General features: G+C 43.5%; 1 protein-coding gene across 1 annotated transcript; it reads right to left on the bottom strand.

Annotated features, from left to right (window-relative positions):
- Positions 1-2,415: 2,415 nt before the first annotated feature.
- Positions 2,416-15,761, bottom strand: PDCD7 (programmed cell death 7). Its single transcript, XM_003480441.5, has 5 exons — positions 14,852-15,761; positions 12,275-12,413; positions 6,104-6,340; positions 5,749-5,836; positions 2,416-3,578 (listed from the first exon to the last, which is right to left on the bottom strand). The coding sequence occupies exons 1-5, from the start codon at positions 15,716-15,718 to the stop codon at positions 3,455-3,457; spliced, it is 1,455 nt and encodes a 484-aa protein (XP_003480489.4). The 5' UTR covers positions 15,719-15,761; the 3' UTR covers positions 2,416-3,454.
- Between the last annotated feature and the right edge of the window lie 3,610 nt (positions 15,762-19,371).

Here is a 19,371-nt window from a genome sequence, read left to right on the forward strand (position 1 = left end):
TCCAATCTTAATGTGATTAAACCTCTAGGTCAGCACAGTCCAATAGAAACATGTAAGCCACATGTGTAATTGTACATCTCAGGTCAAACTCAATTTCAGTTCAAACTCAATTTCAAATGCCCAATGCCCATACATGGCTACCCCGCATTAGACAGTACAGCTCTGTTTGACCATGAAATTATAGGAAATATGGGAACAGAGGATCATGCTATCACAGGGATACAGTTAGCAAAATCCAGACTTGGAACTCTTTAGGGAAAAAAATGTTCTGATTTCTTCAGGTGATAAATTGCCAAGACAGTGAAAGAGTGAAAGTACAATAGTGCATAGAAGGAAGATGAGAACAGGATATCAGAAACTTAAGAGACACATCAACCAATGACAATGGATAGATTGCATCCAGATCTTGATTTGGAAAAACTCACATTTATGAAATAAGGTAATTTTAATACTGATTGGATATTTGACACTATGGAGTTATTCATTTCTTTAGGTGCAATAACAGCACTGTGGTTAAACTTTTAAAATGTTTTAGGTGTTCCCGTCGTGGCGCAGTGGTTAACGAATCCGACTAGGAACCATGAGGTTGCGGGTTCGGTCCCTGCCCTTGCTCAGTGGGTTCACGATCCGGCATTGCCGTGAGCTGTGGTGTAGGTTGCAGACGCGGCTCGGATCCCGCGTTGCTGTGGCTCTGGCGTAGGCCGGTGGCTACAGCTCCGATTCAACCCCTAGCCTGGGAACCTCCATATGCCGCGGGAGCGGCCCAAGAAATAGCAACAACAACAACAACAACAACAAAAAAGACAAAAAAAAAAAAAAATGTTTTAATGCTACATACTGAAAACACTTGTGACTGGTAGAGGTACTGACAAAACCAGATTGACCATGAGCTGAGAATTTCTTGAAGCCGAATGATGAAAAAAAATTAAACTACTTACTTTTGACTGTTTGAAAATTTCCATAATTAAAAAAAAAAAAGAAAACGGAGTTCCTGTCACGGCTCAGTGGTTAATGAATCCCACTAGGAACCATGAGGTTGCAGGTTCGATCCCTGGCCTTCCTCAGTGAGTTAAGGATCCAGCGCTGCCATCAACTGTGGTGTGGGTTGCCGACATGGCTTGGATCTGGTGCTGCTGTGGCTCTGGCGTAGGCTGGCGGCTACAGTTCTGATTAGGCCCCTAGCCTAGGAACCTCCATATGCCACAGGTACAGCCCCAGAAAAGACAAAAAGATTAAAAAAAAAAAAAAAAAAAAAGACTGAGGATAAGATTGCAGTGATAGTGTCCGTACAGAAGTACAATAGCACAATTTGTTAAAGACACAACTATAAGTCTTTCTTTCTGAATCCATAAAGGACCAGTGCCTGCTGCCACCACCACACAGGTCAATAACTAGGAAAAACTTATAAAAAACCAAACAGATAAAATAATGCTCACTTTGGAGTTCCCGTCGTGGGACAGTGGTTAACAAATCTGATTAGGAACCATGAGGTTTTGGGTTCGATCCCTGGCCTTGCTCAGTGGGTTAAGGATCTGGTATTGCCGTGAGCTGTGGTGTAGGTTGCAGATGCGGCTCAGATCCCCCGTGGCTATGGCTGTGGTGTAGGCCGGTGGCTACAGCTCTGATTGGACCCCTAGCCTGGGAACCTCCATATACCGCAGGTGCGGCCCTAGAAAAGGCAAAAAAGACCATTTAAAAAAAGCTCACTTTAATAAAACTTTGCAGAAGCTGAATGAGAAGAGAGAGAATGCTTTTTTCCACTTTAGGTTAAACACTTTCTTCTCTTGCGGTTCTGCTGCCTGAGTTTTCCTGAGTCCCTGCATCACACTCCTTGACCCCATCAAAGCAGATATCTTAGCGGCAAGGCTGTCTGAACACCAAACATACATTGTACAATTCATCTATAGTTGTACAATTCATCTTATTTCTACTCTTCCCACATCTCATCAGAGAGCAAATGGTAGAAATTTATAATAAGAGAGCACACAGGCCTAAGGGGTTATGTGAGGATAAACATGTCAGATTCTAAAGTTTATAAGCTTAGACACAAACACTCTGGAGGAGTGCTGGCCCTCATACCCTACTGTTAACTCTGTAGTGCATTATATATATATATATATATATATATATATATATATATATATATATATATACACATATGAAATAAGTGAATGAAACAAGAAAGGGACAAAGGTGTTAGCATCTTGCACCCAAGAGCTTCCAAATGCACGAAATCATTTCCAAAACTGAGGTGTCCTTTCCTGCTTATCCAGTTGGATTTAACATACAAAGGTTGGTGTTTGATATTCACCTTCCTACAGCACATCTGCTAGTTAGTAAGTTTGAACTTTGCAGTGTAAATATGTTTCATCAGTGTGAAAGAGTATGTAGTGATTTGGAAGGCAAAAAACGGGGTTCAAAAGCAGAAACAAAAATAAAAATATTTATTCAGCTTTTTGCAAATAAAAATAACACAATAAATGACATAAAGGAAAACCAAACCAAATACCTGATGATGTTACATGACTGATCTCCAAGCACAACAGCATTTATTAATGAATATAAAAAAATAAATTTTATTATTTTTATCTGCTTTCCCCCACAGCTTGAATGGCATGTGTATTTTTGGAAGCTTGAGTTCCTAAGAAAAATTTGACACATACTGGCTGCCACAATCTAAGTGAGGTTAATCAAGGTCCCATTCCCATAAAGAAATTAATATTTATCCTCAGGGATTCCAAACAACCAGATTAGGAATTTAAAAAGCAGGTGCTTTCATTAGGATTCTTCTAATATGGGGAAAGTGAACCATCATCCATTAAAACACAATCCAGTTTGGGTACATGTACTCTTCAAGTTTTCCAAGTTCTCCAGATGACTATGAGATGAAGCCACCAACTTTTCTGGCAGCCCAGCCTTTAGCCGCTCCAGCTGCACCAAAAGTGGGACTCACAAAACCAAAGATAAAGCATTCCTGGCCTTTCTTCCTGGAAGTCAGAGGGCCCTTTGGGAAGGAAGGATAACGACGTCTTGCATCGAGCTTGCCTTAACAATCAGTACTGGGGGAACAACTGCTCAATCTACCCAGCACGCCTGTGTTGCGTGCATGAGTGTGTAGAGTGTACTTACCCATCGCCACACACAAAAGAGTAAACTTACAAGTCACTCTGGACCAAGCCCCTCAAAACAGAGGCAAATGTGGTGAACCAAGGCTACTGCCTGTGGTAATAACCTCAGTTCACTGAGGTCCTTTCCTGAAGAACCATATTAATCTCCTGATTCAAGAGGCATCTCTGGCCAGGACCGAGCACGGAAGGAAAATGTAACTTCTGGGCAGGGCAATGCCACATGGAGTTTAGAAGCTGTTTAGTCTATAGCACAAGAAGATGGCAGCATCACCAATACGTAGAGCTGGAAAGACCCTTGGCTGGACCACACTGCTGGAGCATCTTTCCTAATGCAGCTTAATGGCGGTTGCCCAGATGTCGTTGCTGGGGAGCGGGGGAAGGACCCATCCTTGGGGAACGGAGTTGCCTTTGGGATGATCAGATGGCACCAGGTACTGATCCCAATCATGCCTTAATAAGAACATTGTAGAACAACTGTTTATTTTTGTTTTATTCCAAGCAAGACATTAGCAACTAAATATTCTATTTCAGGACTTAGCTTTCAAACAACCAATATGAGTCCACCCAAGAACTTGATTCCTAGAAATTATGCAAAAAAAACTATTTACATATAAAGGGTAAAAAGCTCCAAAGAACTTGTAATTTTATGGATAACCAAATAAAGAATATACTATCAATCCTCATTATTTGCAGATTCTGTATTTGCAAATTTGCCTATTCCCTAAAGTTTATTTATAATCCCAAATCATTACTCATAGTGCTTCTGTGGTCACTTGCTGATAGGCACAGAGCCATGAAAAATCTGGGTCACCAAAAGACATGTTCCCCACTGAGAAAGAACAAAGTGACACTCTCTGTTTTCAGCTCTTCTACTGTAAACAAGTGTCCTTTTATAGTCTATGTAGCACCGCATTCTTCATATTTTTTTGCTTTCTTTTTCTTCCTTTTTAGGGACGCATCTGTGGCATATGGGAGTTCTCAGGCTAAGGGTCAAATTGGAGCTGCAGCTGCCCGCCTACACCACAGCCACAGCAACGCCTGATCCCAAGCCACATCTGTGGCCTATGTTGCAGCTTACAACAATGCTAGAAACTTAACCCACTGAGCGAGGCCAGGGATTGAACCCACATCTGTATGGATACTAGTCAGGTTCACAACCTGTTGAGCCACAGCAGGAACTCCAGGTTTTTGTGCTTTTTATTGGCACTTTGATGTTTAAAAAGGCCCCCAAGTATAGTGCTGAAGCACTATAGGTAGCATGAGAAGGCCACTATACGCTAGTAGCCATGAGTTCAATGTTAATGAATCAACAATATATATTAAATAAGGTGTCTTTAAAATGAAAGATGGGGAGTTCCCGTCATGGCTCAGCAGAAACGAATCCGACTAGTAACCATGAGGTTGCAGGTTCGCTCCCTGGCCTCGCTCAGTGGGTTAAGGATCCGGCATTGTCTCGACCTGTGGTGTGGGTCGCAGACATGGCTCGGATCCCATGCTGCTGTGGCTGTGGCATAGGCTGGCAGCTGCAGTTCTGATTCGACCCCTAGCCTGGGAACTTCCATGTGCTGTACATGCAGCCCTTAATAAATAAATAAAAAGAAAGATAATATTACACATTGATGAAAAGGTTGTAGCCAGAGGCTCACAAGAACCTAACTCTGTGTTTCCTTGAAGAGCAGCAGTTCAGTATCCTCTAATTCAGCATTTGCAGCTTTATAGAATACAGCTACTGTGAATAATGAGAATTGACCGCACTATATTTAAAGCTAAAACTTGTGTATTAGCCACAAATACACTTGTTAACACTGCTGGACCTTTGGAAGGATCCTCAAAGATCACTTAGTTCTATGGTTTTTCAAACCAGGCTTTGAAAACCCCTGAAGCCCCAAGTAGATGCTTTGTTTAGAGAGTCTAGAAACAACAAAGGGCTTCCAGGCAATAATAGATTTAAACTGCCTGTGGAACTCATTCATTCATTCTGTTACACAAACTGATTTCTCAACAGACTACATTTGGGAGACCACTACTGCTCACAGTTGAAGGCTACAGTCTGGTCCAGAATTTTCATCTTATAGGTGAGGAAAGTGAGACTCAGAGAGCTGAAAACTTTACCCAGCTCATTAACAACTACAGATTAAGATAGGACTCCTTGTTCCAAGATCTCTTGGCTTTGACCTGTAAGAACACAAAAGTCAGTGTGGATCTTAAACAGTCTCCACAGGCAAGTATACAGGAAGGGTTTCTTTTCGGTAGTCTGTATAGTAGCAAAAAAGAATTAGGAAAAGGAAGCCAATGCTCTAAGTCAACATAACAGCTATAGCATGGGATAATACAGAGGGCAAGTCACAACCTGAGTTTCAGTGTCTTCACCTTTTAAAATAGGGACACCTACTTCTCAAGGACTGATGAGGACTAAACAAGATGTATGGGCATCCTTCAAACTTGGAAACATTATATAAACTCATGAGGAACTAAATAAATAAATAAATAAACCAAAAAGAAAAAAAAAAACCAAAACACAAAAAGCAAACAGATACAATAACAGACCTCAACAACATAAGCACTTGTCAACTACTTCTTGCTACCTAAGGAAAAAAGACATGGAGAACCCCCCTCTGACCTTATCTGGATGAGCGCTGGCAGAGAGTGTTCAGCTTGGAGGTAATACTGCCGGAAAGGCTGTAAGAGGTGAGCGAGGGGGAACTCATCTGAAAAAGAAAAGGCACAATACCATGTCATGAGAAGTCATAGGTAGAGCGTAATTCTCAAGGCAAAGTAACTGAGCCTATGATTATACAATATGATCCAGTGCATTTCATCTTTATCCCTGATGGCCAAGATATAGTTTAGAATTCGAAAACTAAAGGTGTCATTTGTTGCCCAACACCTCTTAGCTCAGGTGGAGGTCCTCTATGTGGAAAAGAGCTGTCAATCTAGTATTTTTCCCTTTTTCCACTGGTTACAGAGGAACTTACCTGGATCTCCAAATAACTTGGACTCAATTTCACGCTTCTGAAGTAAAATTTTCTCTTTTTCTTTCCTCTGTTTCTTTTCTACTTCTCTTTTTCTCTCTTCCTCTTGTTCTCCTTCCAACATAACTCTGAGGGCTCTCTCTTCAGCTTCATATAGTTCAGAGCGTTTTTTAATTAGTTTTCTTAGTCGCTGAAGGTGATGCTCAAAAGTCTCATCTGCTGATGCTGGAGGACAGACCCCTGGGCAAAGAGATCCAAATAGCATTTTAGATACAACTTCTTACCCCAAAATCCATGTTCTACTGAACAGACCCAAAGTACTACTTATCATATGACCTTGGTTAGAGCTTAAAGTTCCAACTAATCTTCAAGGTTCAATATGATCTTTTGAGTCTTCAATTAATCTAACTCTACCATGACTTTCACTAACCCCTCTTTCTGGATCACACCACTTAACCTTTGATTTTGTTTGTTTCTAATGATTTTGATCCTTCAGTTAGAGAGTTCTTCTACTAAAGGGAGGAATTATCACATACTTCTTTGATGCTTTTTTTTTTTTTTTTTTGGCTTTTAAGGCCACACCCACAGCATATGGAAGTTCCCTGTCTAGGGGTTGAATCAGAGCTACAGCTACTGGCCTACACCACAGCAACACAGGATCTGAGCTTCATGTGCAACCTACACCAGAGCTCGAAGCAATACCAGATCCTTAACTGACTGAGTGAGACCAGGGATCGAACCTGCATCCTCATGGATACTAATCAGGCTCATTACCACTAAGCCACAACAGGAACTTCCTATCTCTTACTTCTTAATTGTGAAATTCCTACAGCACAGACTCCTAGATCCAAGTATTCTCCCCATGATTGAGTCTGAACTTCTGAGAGAGCACAGTTGGACAGTGAGGAAGAAATATACTTAATCAACCAAAATAACCTCACAGTCTGCTGTTAGGAGTGACCAAATGTTTCATTTGCCCAGTTTCAGCACTGTAAGCTCAGAGTCCTGAGACACCTGGGATGGTTGGTCACTCTGATTTAATGGTGAGGTCAGTTAATAGTATAGCCAATATAGCTAGAGCCACAATTGGAAAAGTTTGATTGCAGACTAATTATTACCTGATATCAAAGAATTACTACTGGAGTTCCCACTGTGGCTTAGCAGTAATGAACCCAACTAGTATCCATAAAGATGCAGGTTTGATCCCTGGCCTTGCTTGGTGGGTTAAGGATCTGGCTTTGTTGTGGGCTGTGGTATAGGCCAACAACTACAGCTCCGATTCAACCCCTAGCCTGGGAACTTCCATATGTCCATATGCCGCTGGTGCAGCCCTAAAAAGACAAAAAAAAAAAAAAAAAAAAGAATTACAGAATTACTTCTAATTTTGTTAGGTGTGATAATGACATCAGAGTTGATGATGGGTATTTAATTTAGGTGTTTTATTTTTGTGCACATGTGAAATTTTTCATAAAATTTCATAAGGAAAAGAATTAATTTAATGAATACTTGGGTGGACAGCAGTTGTACACTCACTACCATAATATCCCTGCAATATAAAAGCTGCTGAAGCTGGCTCTTAGGTGATTCATTCTAGAATGATATGGATATGGTCCATTCTTTCAGTCCTTGAGGATTTTAAAGGAAAACCTATTTATTATGGAAACTTTTTTTTTTTTTCTTTTTTGGCCACCCCACAGCATATGGAGTTCCTGGGCCAGAGATCAGATCTGAGCCAAAATTATGACCTATGCCGCAGCTGCAGCAGTGCCAAATCCCTTAACCCACTGTGCTGGGCTGGGGACTGAACTTGCGTCCTGGTGCTGCAGACACACACACTGCTGATCCTATTGTGTCCAAAGTGGGAACTCCTATTATGGAAGCATTTCAACAGTACTAGATAGAAGGTAGAAAAAAAAAAAAAAATCCCAGGGAGTTGCCTAGTGGCTCACTGGGTTAAAGATTTGGCATTGTCACTGCTGTGGCTCAGGTCTGATCTCTGGCCCAGGAATTTCCTCATGTGAGGGTGAGGCCGGTAAAAAAAAAAAAAAAAAAAAGGAAAAAAGGAAAAAAAATACCTTAAACCCATTAAACCCATTAACATAATCAACCATTTTTATTTCCCCATGTTGATCCTCCAGTTGTTTCTGTCCATATAGTTCAACACACATGTATAAATTCCACATTTCCATTTTCATTCTACTTTGCCACACCTATGGCATGCAAAAGTACCCAGGACAGGGATCCAACCTGCACCACAGCAGTAACAACACCAGATCCTTAACCCACTAGGCCACCAGGGAACACCTCCATTCTCTACATTCTTTTACAGTCTTTATAATTATTTAATAGCTCTATACTGCTTCATCCATGTATCATAATTTATTTAACAAGCTTCCTACTCCTGGACACGTGGGCTATTCCAAATGTCCTGTTATCATATATAATGCTACAAGAAAAACTTGTCATGCTACTTTCCTTCCTGTGGATTATTTCTATAGGAAGCAAAACTCTCAAGAGTGGAAATGGTTATGGATACTCTCAAGGCTAACCTAAATGTGGGAGTAAACTGTTTCCTAAAAGAGTTATACATTTACTCAGTTCTTAATCTGTGACACAAAGAAAGCAGTTAATAGATATATGTTTCTTTAATAAATCAGTGATTTTTCAACAGGATTCTGGCAATTTATGCTGCCACAGTGAGCTACAATATTGCCAGCTTTGAGCACTAAGTTTTCAATCTTGGCTGACAAATGTCGTAAGATAACAATTCCTTAAATTTAGCAGTTCTGTCTCCTGTGAAGTTGTTTAATTTGGAGGTCTGATTCTTTTTTCCCTCAACCACTGGTTGTAGAATTCACTCTCCTATCTTTATCGTCAAGGAAAACATTTCTCCAGATCATTTTCTCATGACTTTTTTGCTTGAACAAGTTTCCATCCATTCATTCCCACCTATGAAAACTCTACAACTCAAATCCATCTTCTATTAAGTTGCCAATTATTTTCCAAACACACACAAAATTCTGATGCTGAGAAATTTAAGCTATCAAATGCTGCTTCATAATAATTTCATGATTTTGTTTAATTTCTTTATCTAGACCAGGGATGGGCAAACTTCTTCTGTAAAGAGTCAGATAGTGAATATTTTAGGCTTGGGGATCATACGACCTGTTACAAGTTCTAAAATCTGCCAGGACAGCAAAAATATACAGTCACTCCATCAGCCCAAAAGGGTCTCCAGGCCCAAGAGAAGGTGTGGCTGGTTTACAGGCTGCTGAGCCTACACCACCCACCCTTACCTCCCTCAACTTTTCATGGATCACTCCTGCCACCACGACACATTTCCTCAGAAAAGGCACTCCTCGCTCAGTCCTCCTCTGGACCCCATGCACTGACTTGATCTAGGTTCCCACCATCTCTACCACTCCCTCTCTAGCTCCTGCAGCTCCTAGATACCATGCCTCCTCTCTTTTCCTCTTGAGCCATCCACACCGTAGGGCCTCGCCCAGTCTTTGGACCTTGGCATGATCAGAAAAAAGTTTCCACCTCTGAAGTCTTAAACACTAGTATTTGTTTTTCTAACTTTCCATCCGAGACGCTGTAAGCTTCACTAAAACCTATTAGTTTCCACCCTTCTTCCACTCATTCTCACCAAAACGTGTGGTCACCCAGAGAGCAAATTCCAATGGCACTGTGCTGTGCTCACCTGTCAGCTGCAGACTCATTTGATTATGTGACTTAGTACCAGTGCACAGTCACACAGCTTGGCCCATAATGGCACCTCCCTGCAGCCATACTCCCATGCATCTCTAACGGGCTCTCATTCTTTATAGCAATTACTTCAAACCTTCCCTGCTCTCCTAAAGCCTGACTTCTTTACTCTTAGCAAACCACCTAGCATTTGCCCCAGAGAAAACAGGCCATCATGCAGGAAATCCTTTAACTTTCTGCCCCTGACCTCACTTATCTGCATTACTACCCATCACTGTCCTTTTCATTCTCCTTTCCGTGGAGGATGGGTCCTTCTCTGCTTAAATTAATCCCTCCATCTGGGATGTGAATCTCCCTACCTCCTGCAGGACCTTCAGCCATCAACTATCCTTCCTGCTTCTCTTCACAGGCAGACTTTTTTTTTTTTTTTTTTCTTTTCTTTTTTGCAGCATATGGAAGTTCCCAGGCAAGGGGTTGAATGAGAGCTGCAGCTGGGACCTATGCTGCAGCTGGGGCAATGCCGGATCCTTAACCCACTGAGCAAGGTCAGGGATTGAACCTACATCCTCACATAGACAGCACTAGGTTCCCAACCTGCTGAGCTATAGTGGGAACTTCTCTTCATGGCAGACTTTTAAAGTTGGACTCGCTGCTTGCTTCTCTTATCTATTTCCTCTTCGATCTAGTCCAGTTCAGCTTCTACCCACAGCACCCCCACTGGAATGATCTGCTGGGTATTAATTCCTGTGGATGGGTCTTAATCTTTATATTACTTGATAATAAAAAAATTAATAATATGGGAGTTCCCATTGTGACACAGTGGAAATAAATCTGACCAGTATCCATGAGGATGCAGGTGCGATCACTGGTCTCAGTGGGTCGGGGATCCGGCATTGCAGTGAGCTATGGTGTAGATCCTGGTGTAGATCTGGCTCGGATCCTGCATTGGTGTGGCTCTGGCATAGGCCAGCAGCCGCAGCTCTGATTCGACCTCTAGCCTGGGAACCTCCATATGCTGTGGGTGTGGCCCTAAAAAAGGCAAAAAAGAAAGAAAAAAGAAAAATACAGGTTGACACAGTAGCTGCAATCTCCCCTATGAATCATGAATGCCCTGTGGGGTCATCTGATTCTAAGACCTGAATCTGAATCAGCCTGTCTGAAGGGTGGCATGCAAAAGCTAATCACTTAGCCAGTGAATGAGCCTGACTGAATGCACATGTCCTGAATGAATTTTATTAAAGATTTGAATTGTAGTTTTCAATTACATTTTAAATCACACAGGGCAAATCATTTGCTATTATGATACTGGCTAATGCGTGTACTCTCAGACATCCCTGGTAAATGTCAATGGCCTATAGCCTACTAAATAAGGCAGCATGTTGTCCATGCCAGGTGCACATGAGGAGCAGTAGGTCGCCTCACCCCAGATTAGGGAAGGATGGAGGATGCTGCATCTGTATTTACTTTTGAAGATGGTTAGCACTTAAAATGGTAAAGATGGAACTGAGGGCCCTCCAGACAGAGACTAGCAAGAGCAAAGACTCAGAGAGGAAAATGGAAAGCACAACTGGGAGCCTCTAGAAAACCAGTGCCCCCTCTAGAGGCAAGAAGAGACCATTGAGCCCAAAAGTGACATGAATGTAACCCAGGGACACTCATTCAGTTTCCAGGGCACTCCCTGTCCTGTCCAACCATTCATACCTCTTCAAATACCAATGTTTCAGGTTTGAAGTGTATCTGAAGGTGCATGACATTTACCAGGGATGTTTGAAAGTACACAGATTAGCTTGTACATGTAACAGCTTCTGAAGCACCAAGGAAAGACAGGATAGCTTTCACCTTGGCATTTGGGCAAAGATGATCAGCCACGCCAATCTCACTCAGAAAAATGTGGCCAGGAATGCCTGGGTCAAGAGGAAGACATGCAGCGGGTTCCCGCATCCTTTTCAATCTTGGCTACCCAGAGCTAAACATCTTCTGAGGCTTCCTGCTTCAAAAGTTCTGATGTAGTGCAGCGTTAGTGGTACAGTGGTGAGGATAGCTGCCTCCCAAAAGCTCTGAGCTATTGTTGTTAAACTTAGTTACGGAGTTCCCTTCGTGGCTCAGTGGTTAACGAATCCGACTAGGAACCTGAGGTGGCGGGTTCGATCCCTGCCCTTGCTCAGTGGGTTAACGATCCGGCGTTGCCATGAGCTGTGGTGTAGGTCGCAGACTTGGCTTGGATCCCGAGTTGCTGTGGCTCTGGCGTAGGCCAGTGGCTCCAGCTCCGATTGGACCTCTAGCCTGGGAACCTCCATATGCCACGGGAGCGGCCCAATAAATGGCAAAAAAGACAAAACAACTTAGTTACCCTACTGGGTGAAAACAGCAAACATTTTCCCTTCAAAAATTATGGGGAAGTGGGTGTTAGGGTAAAAAAAGGGAAGGAACATGGGAACAGAGGAAGAAATGCAAAGCCATGGTTACCTTTCCTTGCTGCAGCCTCTTTCCTGAGTTTTCTCAATTTCTCCAAGGCCCGAAGAATGTCCACCATTCTTTTAGTGTCTGCTTGTTTTTTCCTCACTTCAGATAAGACACCATCAGCAGCAGCTTTAAGTTCCTGCTCCTAGAGGAAAAAGACAGCCTATGAGACCTAGTATGGAACCTAATATGGAACAACCTTAGGGCAGAGAAAAGCTGCCTGGCAGTGAGAGTTTAGAGTATCAGACAGTCCCAGGGTTAAGACTCTATTGGATCTACACCCCAATTTTCTGGGCCAGGCACGACTCCTCTCTACAATGGTCCAGCCAAGGGATTATCCTCTCTGCAGCTTCCACGTGGGTTGTTTCTTCCTCAGAGTGTCTCAAAGTGTGATTCAAGGAACATCTGCATCCAATTGACCTTGTTAAGTGGGGCCCTCTTGTTAAAAATGCAGATTCCTGGATCTAAAGATTCAGACTAGCAGGAAAAGTAAAGAATTGGGTTGGAAAGGCCCAGGATTCTACAATGTTCTCAGTGACAACCTAAGCACAGTTTGCATGCCACTGCTCTAAAGTCTCAAGGAACCTGCTCATATGACAGCATTTCAAACACATGAAGACCTAGTCTTACTCTTTTTTTTTTTTTTTTTTTTTTTTTTAATGCCACCTGTGGCATATGGAAGTACCTAGACCAGGGAGTGAATCCAAACCACAGCTGTGACTTATGCCACAAGCTGGATCCTTTAACCCACTGCACTGGACAAGGAATTGAACCTGCACCTCCACAGCAACAGGGGCCACTGCAGTCAGATTATTAACCCATTGTGCCACAGTGGGAACTCCTCAATCTTACTCTTAAATTGGTTCATACGTAGACTAAATAACCCTGGTTCCTCAAGTCACTACTCATAGGACTCCATCTCCAGGACCCTCATAGTGGGTGGTAAGGAGGATCCTTTTGCCTAAAGCTCTCTTTCCCATCTGTCAAATAAGCACCTGTAATTTCACCATTAAAGACACACCAAGATATTTCACTCTTTGGCTCCTGCAACTATATTTGTTGCTTTCACTTGGCTTTGACATTTCCTACAAGACTCAGCTGAGATGTCACCAAATCATCCAGGAAGCCTCCCTTAGATATTCCTTCTCTGGGTTTTCATAGCACCTACAATTGAAATCCTAACATACACTATACTATACAGACATAATTCCCCATGGTGCTCTAAGCCCCTCAATGACAAATACTATGTCCTACTCATTTGTATCTCCAGCACCTAGCACTGGGCCTGCCATAATGGGCTCTCATTATATGTCTGTTAAACCAGGCTCAAACTCCCTTCAATTAAGGCACTGCCTCCAAGTACTCTCCTTGTGTGTGTGTGTGTGTGTGTGTGTGTGTGTGTTTTTGCCCTTTTAGGGCTGTACCCGCAGCATATGGAGGTTCCTGGGCTAGGGGTCTCATTGGAGCTGTAGCTGCCAGCCTACGCCAGAGCCATAGCCACTCGGGATCCGAGCTGTCTCTGCGACCTACACCACAGCTCACAGCAACGCCGGATCCTTAACCCACTGAGCAAGGCCAGGGATCAAACCCGCAACCTCATGGTTCCTAGTCGATTCATTTCCCCTGCACCATGACAGGAACTCCCAAGTACTCTCCTTTAAAACACTTATATATTCCTGGAGGTGTGAAGCAAAGCTTGTGTCAATACACTTCAAAGAACAGTTGTATTAGACTCCAGGGCAGTAGCAGGCACAAGGAGAAGGAAGTACTAGGTGTTGTGCAGAATGGAGGGAGGAAGTCCCTAGAGGTACCCAAAAGCAATGAGACTAACTTAAACAACTATTTGACCAATTTCCAGTTTCACCTTGGCCCTCTACTTAAGAATTTGAGATCAATAGGCTTTGGAATCAATATGGACTCAAATCAGGAAGAAAACTACCACACAGTTGTTTGATTGTAGGCAAATTACCCTCTCTGTGCCTCAATTTCCTAATTTCTAAAATTGGGGTAATACTGCCTACCTCTCAGGGCTGTTACAAGGATTCAAGATCTGGCATAGGTAAGGACCTTGGCATAGGGCCTAGTATGTAATAAGTGCTCAGAAACACTACTACTGAACTTGGGGATATATGGTTTAAAACTTGTAAACAAAGGAATCCTGGAGAAATCAACAATATTGCCCCATTGACCAATTAGGATATATGTTCCTTGAAAAAAGGCCCCACGTTCTTTTTATTTTGTACTCTTAAAATCACCTAGAGCAGTACAAGACACAAGGACCCAGATGCTTGTTCCTTGATTGTTACTAAGTGCCCAGAGCGTTGGAGCAGGAAACAAATTCTGTCATCCCTGTCAAACCACTGTATAATCCTATACTTTGTGTTTACAGGACTTTGCAGTGCACCTAGAACATGTACTATACACCATTAACACGCAATCAATATTTAGATAGGAGATCAGGAAGGCAAGCTAACTTTCTATTTTACGGATGAGAAAAAAGAGGGAAATGACAAGGCAAAGCCTCAGGCCCCACCAGATGCCAAACACCACCAGCCCCGCCCTCGTGTGCATCGGTGCTCTTACCCTCTTCTTCTCCTCCACCTCCTGCACGCACTTGACCCTCCAGCGGTCAATTTCCTGCTCTCGCTCCGCTGCGCGCGCGGCCTCCGCCTCCCGCTCGGCCTCGCGTTCCCTGGCCCTCTCACGAAGCCGCAGCCGGCGGCGCCGGACCCTCTCCAGCCTGCGCCGCGCCTCGCCCACATAGGCGGCCTGGGTCAGCAGCTGTAGTCGCTCGGCCAGCTCGGCGCGCAGAGGCTGAGCTTGCGCATGCAGCTGTGCCCAAGCCGCGCCGTCGGCCTCGGCGTCGCGCAAGGCCTGGCCCAGGTCGCGCAGCCGCCGCACCAGGCGCAGGGCCCCACACAACCGGGCGCGCACCTCACCCAGACTGGGCCCGGCGGGCGCGCGCGTGGGCACCGGACAGCCAGCCCGCCGCGGGGTCCCGAACACCGCCTCTAGCCACTGCCGGTCGCGCAGGCGCTGCAGAGCCGCGTCCCCCAGCACGTCGGACGGCGGCGGTGCCTCAGGCCAGCGCGGGCTCCAGGGCGGCCCCGGGCCTGGAGGCGGCGGCCGCGGGCGTTCACCCGCGTCGGTCCCCAGGAAGGGCCGGCACTGGGGCGGCGGCGGAGGCAGCGGTGGTGGCGGCACCGGGTAGAAGGCGCCGCCGCCACTGCTGCCGCGAGAGGTTTCCCCGGAGGCCCGGGGCTGCAGAGCCAGCGGGGGCTGGAGGAAGGGGGCGGAGGCCCCCGGAAAGGGACCGGGCCGCTGGGGAAGAGGCGGCGGGAAAGCCGGGGAGGGTAGCGGCGGTGGTGGACAGCCGAAAGGAGCGGGAGGCGGCGGCTGCGGGGGCGGCGGGCCCGGGCGACCCGGAGCGAAGAAGGGCGGCAGGGCCATGGCTACCAAGGAGGGACTCTTGAGAAGTGACAGGAATCTGAGTGGTTCCGCAAGAAAGTGTCTTCCGGGAGGAAGTGACGTAGTACCTCGCGCGACACCAGTAATCATGCAAGCAAATACGGAAGCTCAGCGGTGAATGTAACGGCTGTCAAAGAGGAAAAGAGGGTAAGAGGAGCTTATAGGAGAATTTGATTTAAAGAGGTTGGGGGAAGGCATTCCTAAGGATTTGAGACCTCATCTGAGGTGTGAAGGGTAAGTATGAGTTCTGTAGCAGAAGTGGACGTAGAGAGGAAGACACAGATGGGAGCAGCATTTACAACAGCCCTGTGGTAGTAGAGTGTAGGAGTAGGTCTGGTGAGGGAGGTGAAAGAATGCCAGTGTGGATGAAGCTCAGATAGCATGAAGGGAGCCTGGTAATTCTGGGAAGTGGGCAAGATCGTAGCGTCCGAGATTTCATATCTTAAGAACGGTGGGAAACTACTAGAGGATTTTAAGCAGAAGGGAAGGCTGTGCCACATGACTAGATTTTTAAAACTAAACTCCTTGAGATAATTTTAAGTTCATACGCAGTTTTAATAAATAGTATTGCAAAATCCTGTGTATTCTTTACCCAGTTTCTCCCAATGGTAGTAGCTTGCAAAACTATATTACAATATCACAACCGGGATGTTGACATTGATGGTGAAGATACAGAACATTTCCATGCTTCCAGGATCCCTCACTTGCCCTTTTATAGTCACATCCACTTCCTTTACTTTATCTCTGGCAACCACTAATCCTCAATTTCTATAACTTGTCCTTTCAAGAATGTTATATAGGGAGTTCTTTTGTGGCTCAGCGGATTAAGGATCCGGAGTTGTCACTGCAGCCTCTTGGGTCGTTGCTGGGGCAGGGATTCGATCCCTAGCCCAGAAACTTCCATGACCTGGGTGGGGCAAGAAAAAAAAAGTTATATAAATGGAATCATACAGTACATAACCTTTTGGAATTTGCTGTTTTCACTCAGCGTAATTCCTTAGAGATACATCCAGGTTCTTGTATCAGTGCTCCTTTTTATTACAATAAAAGTGTGCAAAAGTGTGGATAAAATGAAACTACATTTTGTTTTAATCATTCACATGCTGAAAGATATTTGATTTGTTTCCATCTGGGGGCTATCATGAATGAATCTGCTATAAACAGGTGTATACAGTTTTTTGTGCTAACACAAACCATTTCCCAGGAACAAATGCCCAGAAGTTCAGTTGCTAGTTCATATGCCAGTTACATGTTTATTTTTTGTCATTTTAGGGCCACACCTGCAGCATATGGCTCAGATCTAGTGTTGCTGTGGCATTTGTCCGCAGCTGCAGTTCCAATTCAGCCCCTAGCCTGGGAACTTCCATATGCCATGGGTGTGGCCCTAAAAACCAAAAAAAGAAAAAAGAAAAGAAAGAGCACCTTTTCCAATACTAAATTCCCATGTTTATCCATGAATATTTGAGATCTATTTCTGTACTTAACATTGTTTTCCATTGGTCTGTTCATTCATGCACTGGCATACACTTAAGTATTTAAAGGTTTATAATATTTTTAAAATAGAAGATGCAGGTCCTCTTCATTCTTCAGTGTGTTGGCTAAGTGGAGAGGCTCTGGAATTAGTCTACCTGGGGTTAAACCCTGGCTGCTACTTACTAGTTGTATGACCTTAGGAAAGCTACTTAACCATTCTGGGCTGAAGAAGAGTTGATAGGAGTATCTACCTCATAGAGATGTTGCATTAGATGAACAGAGCAACACAGAGCAAGCCCTGTGAATTTGCATTGTCATTTTGCTTGTTTACCATTTTTTTCCAGATGAACTTTAGAATCCATTTGCCTAGTTTCAATTTTAAAACCTGTTGGCATTTTATTGGAATATTAAATTTATAAATTAACAAAGATAACAGACATCTTTATAATATTGAGTTTTCCAATTGAAGAACAGGGAATACCACTTTTCATCAAGTTTGCAAAAACACCTATCCATCCACTCTTCCACTTAAATTGCTATAATCTTAGTCTAATTCATCATCTTCTAGTCAGTTTATTATAACAGCCCTGAGTGTCCCTGACTACATCCTTGCTCTTCTATAGCCTGTTCACTACACTGCAACCAGAGTGGTCTTTTAAAACATAGTCTGAATATGCTATTTCTCTGTGTGAAACCTTCCATCAGCCTCTCTTCTCAGAATCAAAGCCTGGAAGGGAATTGGAAACAGCAAGATGAACTTGTAACTTATTGTAAAGATGTAGGCTCAAAGGGGTTATGTTTTGCATGCTGATGAGAAGTGATCAGTAAAACGGGAAGAAAATGATGAGGTAGGAGATAAACAGCAAGTGCTGAAGAAATGTCCACAAGTAAACCTCTAGTTATGTTTCCCTCCATTTACCTAAGAGCTTTCCCTTCCCAACAATCTAAAACACACATCTAGTGATACCCATCTCCTGCTTAAAACCCTTTTAATGGCTCCCCCTACTTTCTGCATAAAATTACAACTAACCTGGCATACAAGATGTAATTTTCCTTTTAAATGTATGGAGCACCAAATACATGAAGCACTATGTAGGTGCTGGTTATAGTTACCAAAATAGGCATGGTCTTCACCCTAGTGGGACTTATGGTACAGTTGGTAAGACAAGGAAGAAATAAGCTTGGAAGGTCTTCCATGAAATAGGAAATACTAGGCAGTGTTCAGATGCTGCTGGGAATGTTTCAGTAGACGACCGATAATAGAGATAATAAAAGAACTGAAGGCCTTGAGATACGAGAGGGGATAATGGGATCCCCTCATAATAAAGTAGAATGACTGAGTTTTGATAAAAAAGAACTTTCAGCTATAACTGGAGAGAAAGGTTGGGTGCTGAAGAAGGTAGATTTACAGATTTGATGGTGGGAAGACGAGTTCCATCTTTTGACAGTTTCTCAATGAAAGGCAAAATTTTCAGTTGGATGGAGAGGGGAAAGAATATATTAAATGGTCATCTCAGAGGAGTGACATGAAGTTGTACTTGCCTATTTCTCAACTCCTAAAACTCCCTAGTTGTTTTACATTTCTGAGATTTTGATTTAATTTTCGTTATTCCTTTCTGGCAAACTCCTACCTGTTCTTCCAGATCTTTAGAGACTATCACCTTCTGTGCCACCACACTTGGCACCTATCTGACTTCCATTATTATAATGCATTGATGTTTGTTTTTACCTCCCGTACTAGATTAGTAAGCTTCTTGGAAAGCTTGATCAGTGTTCCTAGTGTGGGACCCATGCAGGATAATTAATATAAACAGATCTTTTTTGTCTGTGGAATCTACAACTAGGAGAATTTTCTAGAGGCATATCAAAGTGTCAAGGATTAATCAGTCACTAGAATAAAGCAGCCCATGATATATGAATCCTTTCCTGAGACTGCGGACTGAAGACCGCAGACTGGTGACCACGGACCTGGCAACTTTTTTTTGAATGCCAACACATGGAGAAATTTTTGCCTGTCATCTTTGGTCACTATCACATCCTTCGTGCAAGTGTGAAGAAAGTTCCCTTTCTCTTTCCCTGCTGCTGCCACAACAAACATATATGAAAAAAACTGATTTAAAAAAAAAAAAAGTAATTTTTTTTTTAATGGCACTGCATTATGA

The sequence above is a fragment of the Sus scrofa genome, chromosome 1, assembly GCF_054392235.1.
Source record: "Sus scrofa isolate SSC_HxYL_T2T_F1_AM1 chromosome 1, Sscrofa_HxYL_maternal_Yorkshire_Landrace_v2.0, whole genome shotgun sequence".
Classification (NCBI taxonomy): domain Eukaryota; kingdom Metazoa; phylum Chordata; class Mammalia; order Artiodactyla; family Suidae; genus Sus; species Sus scrofa.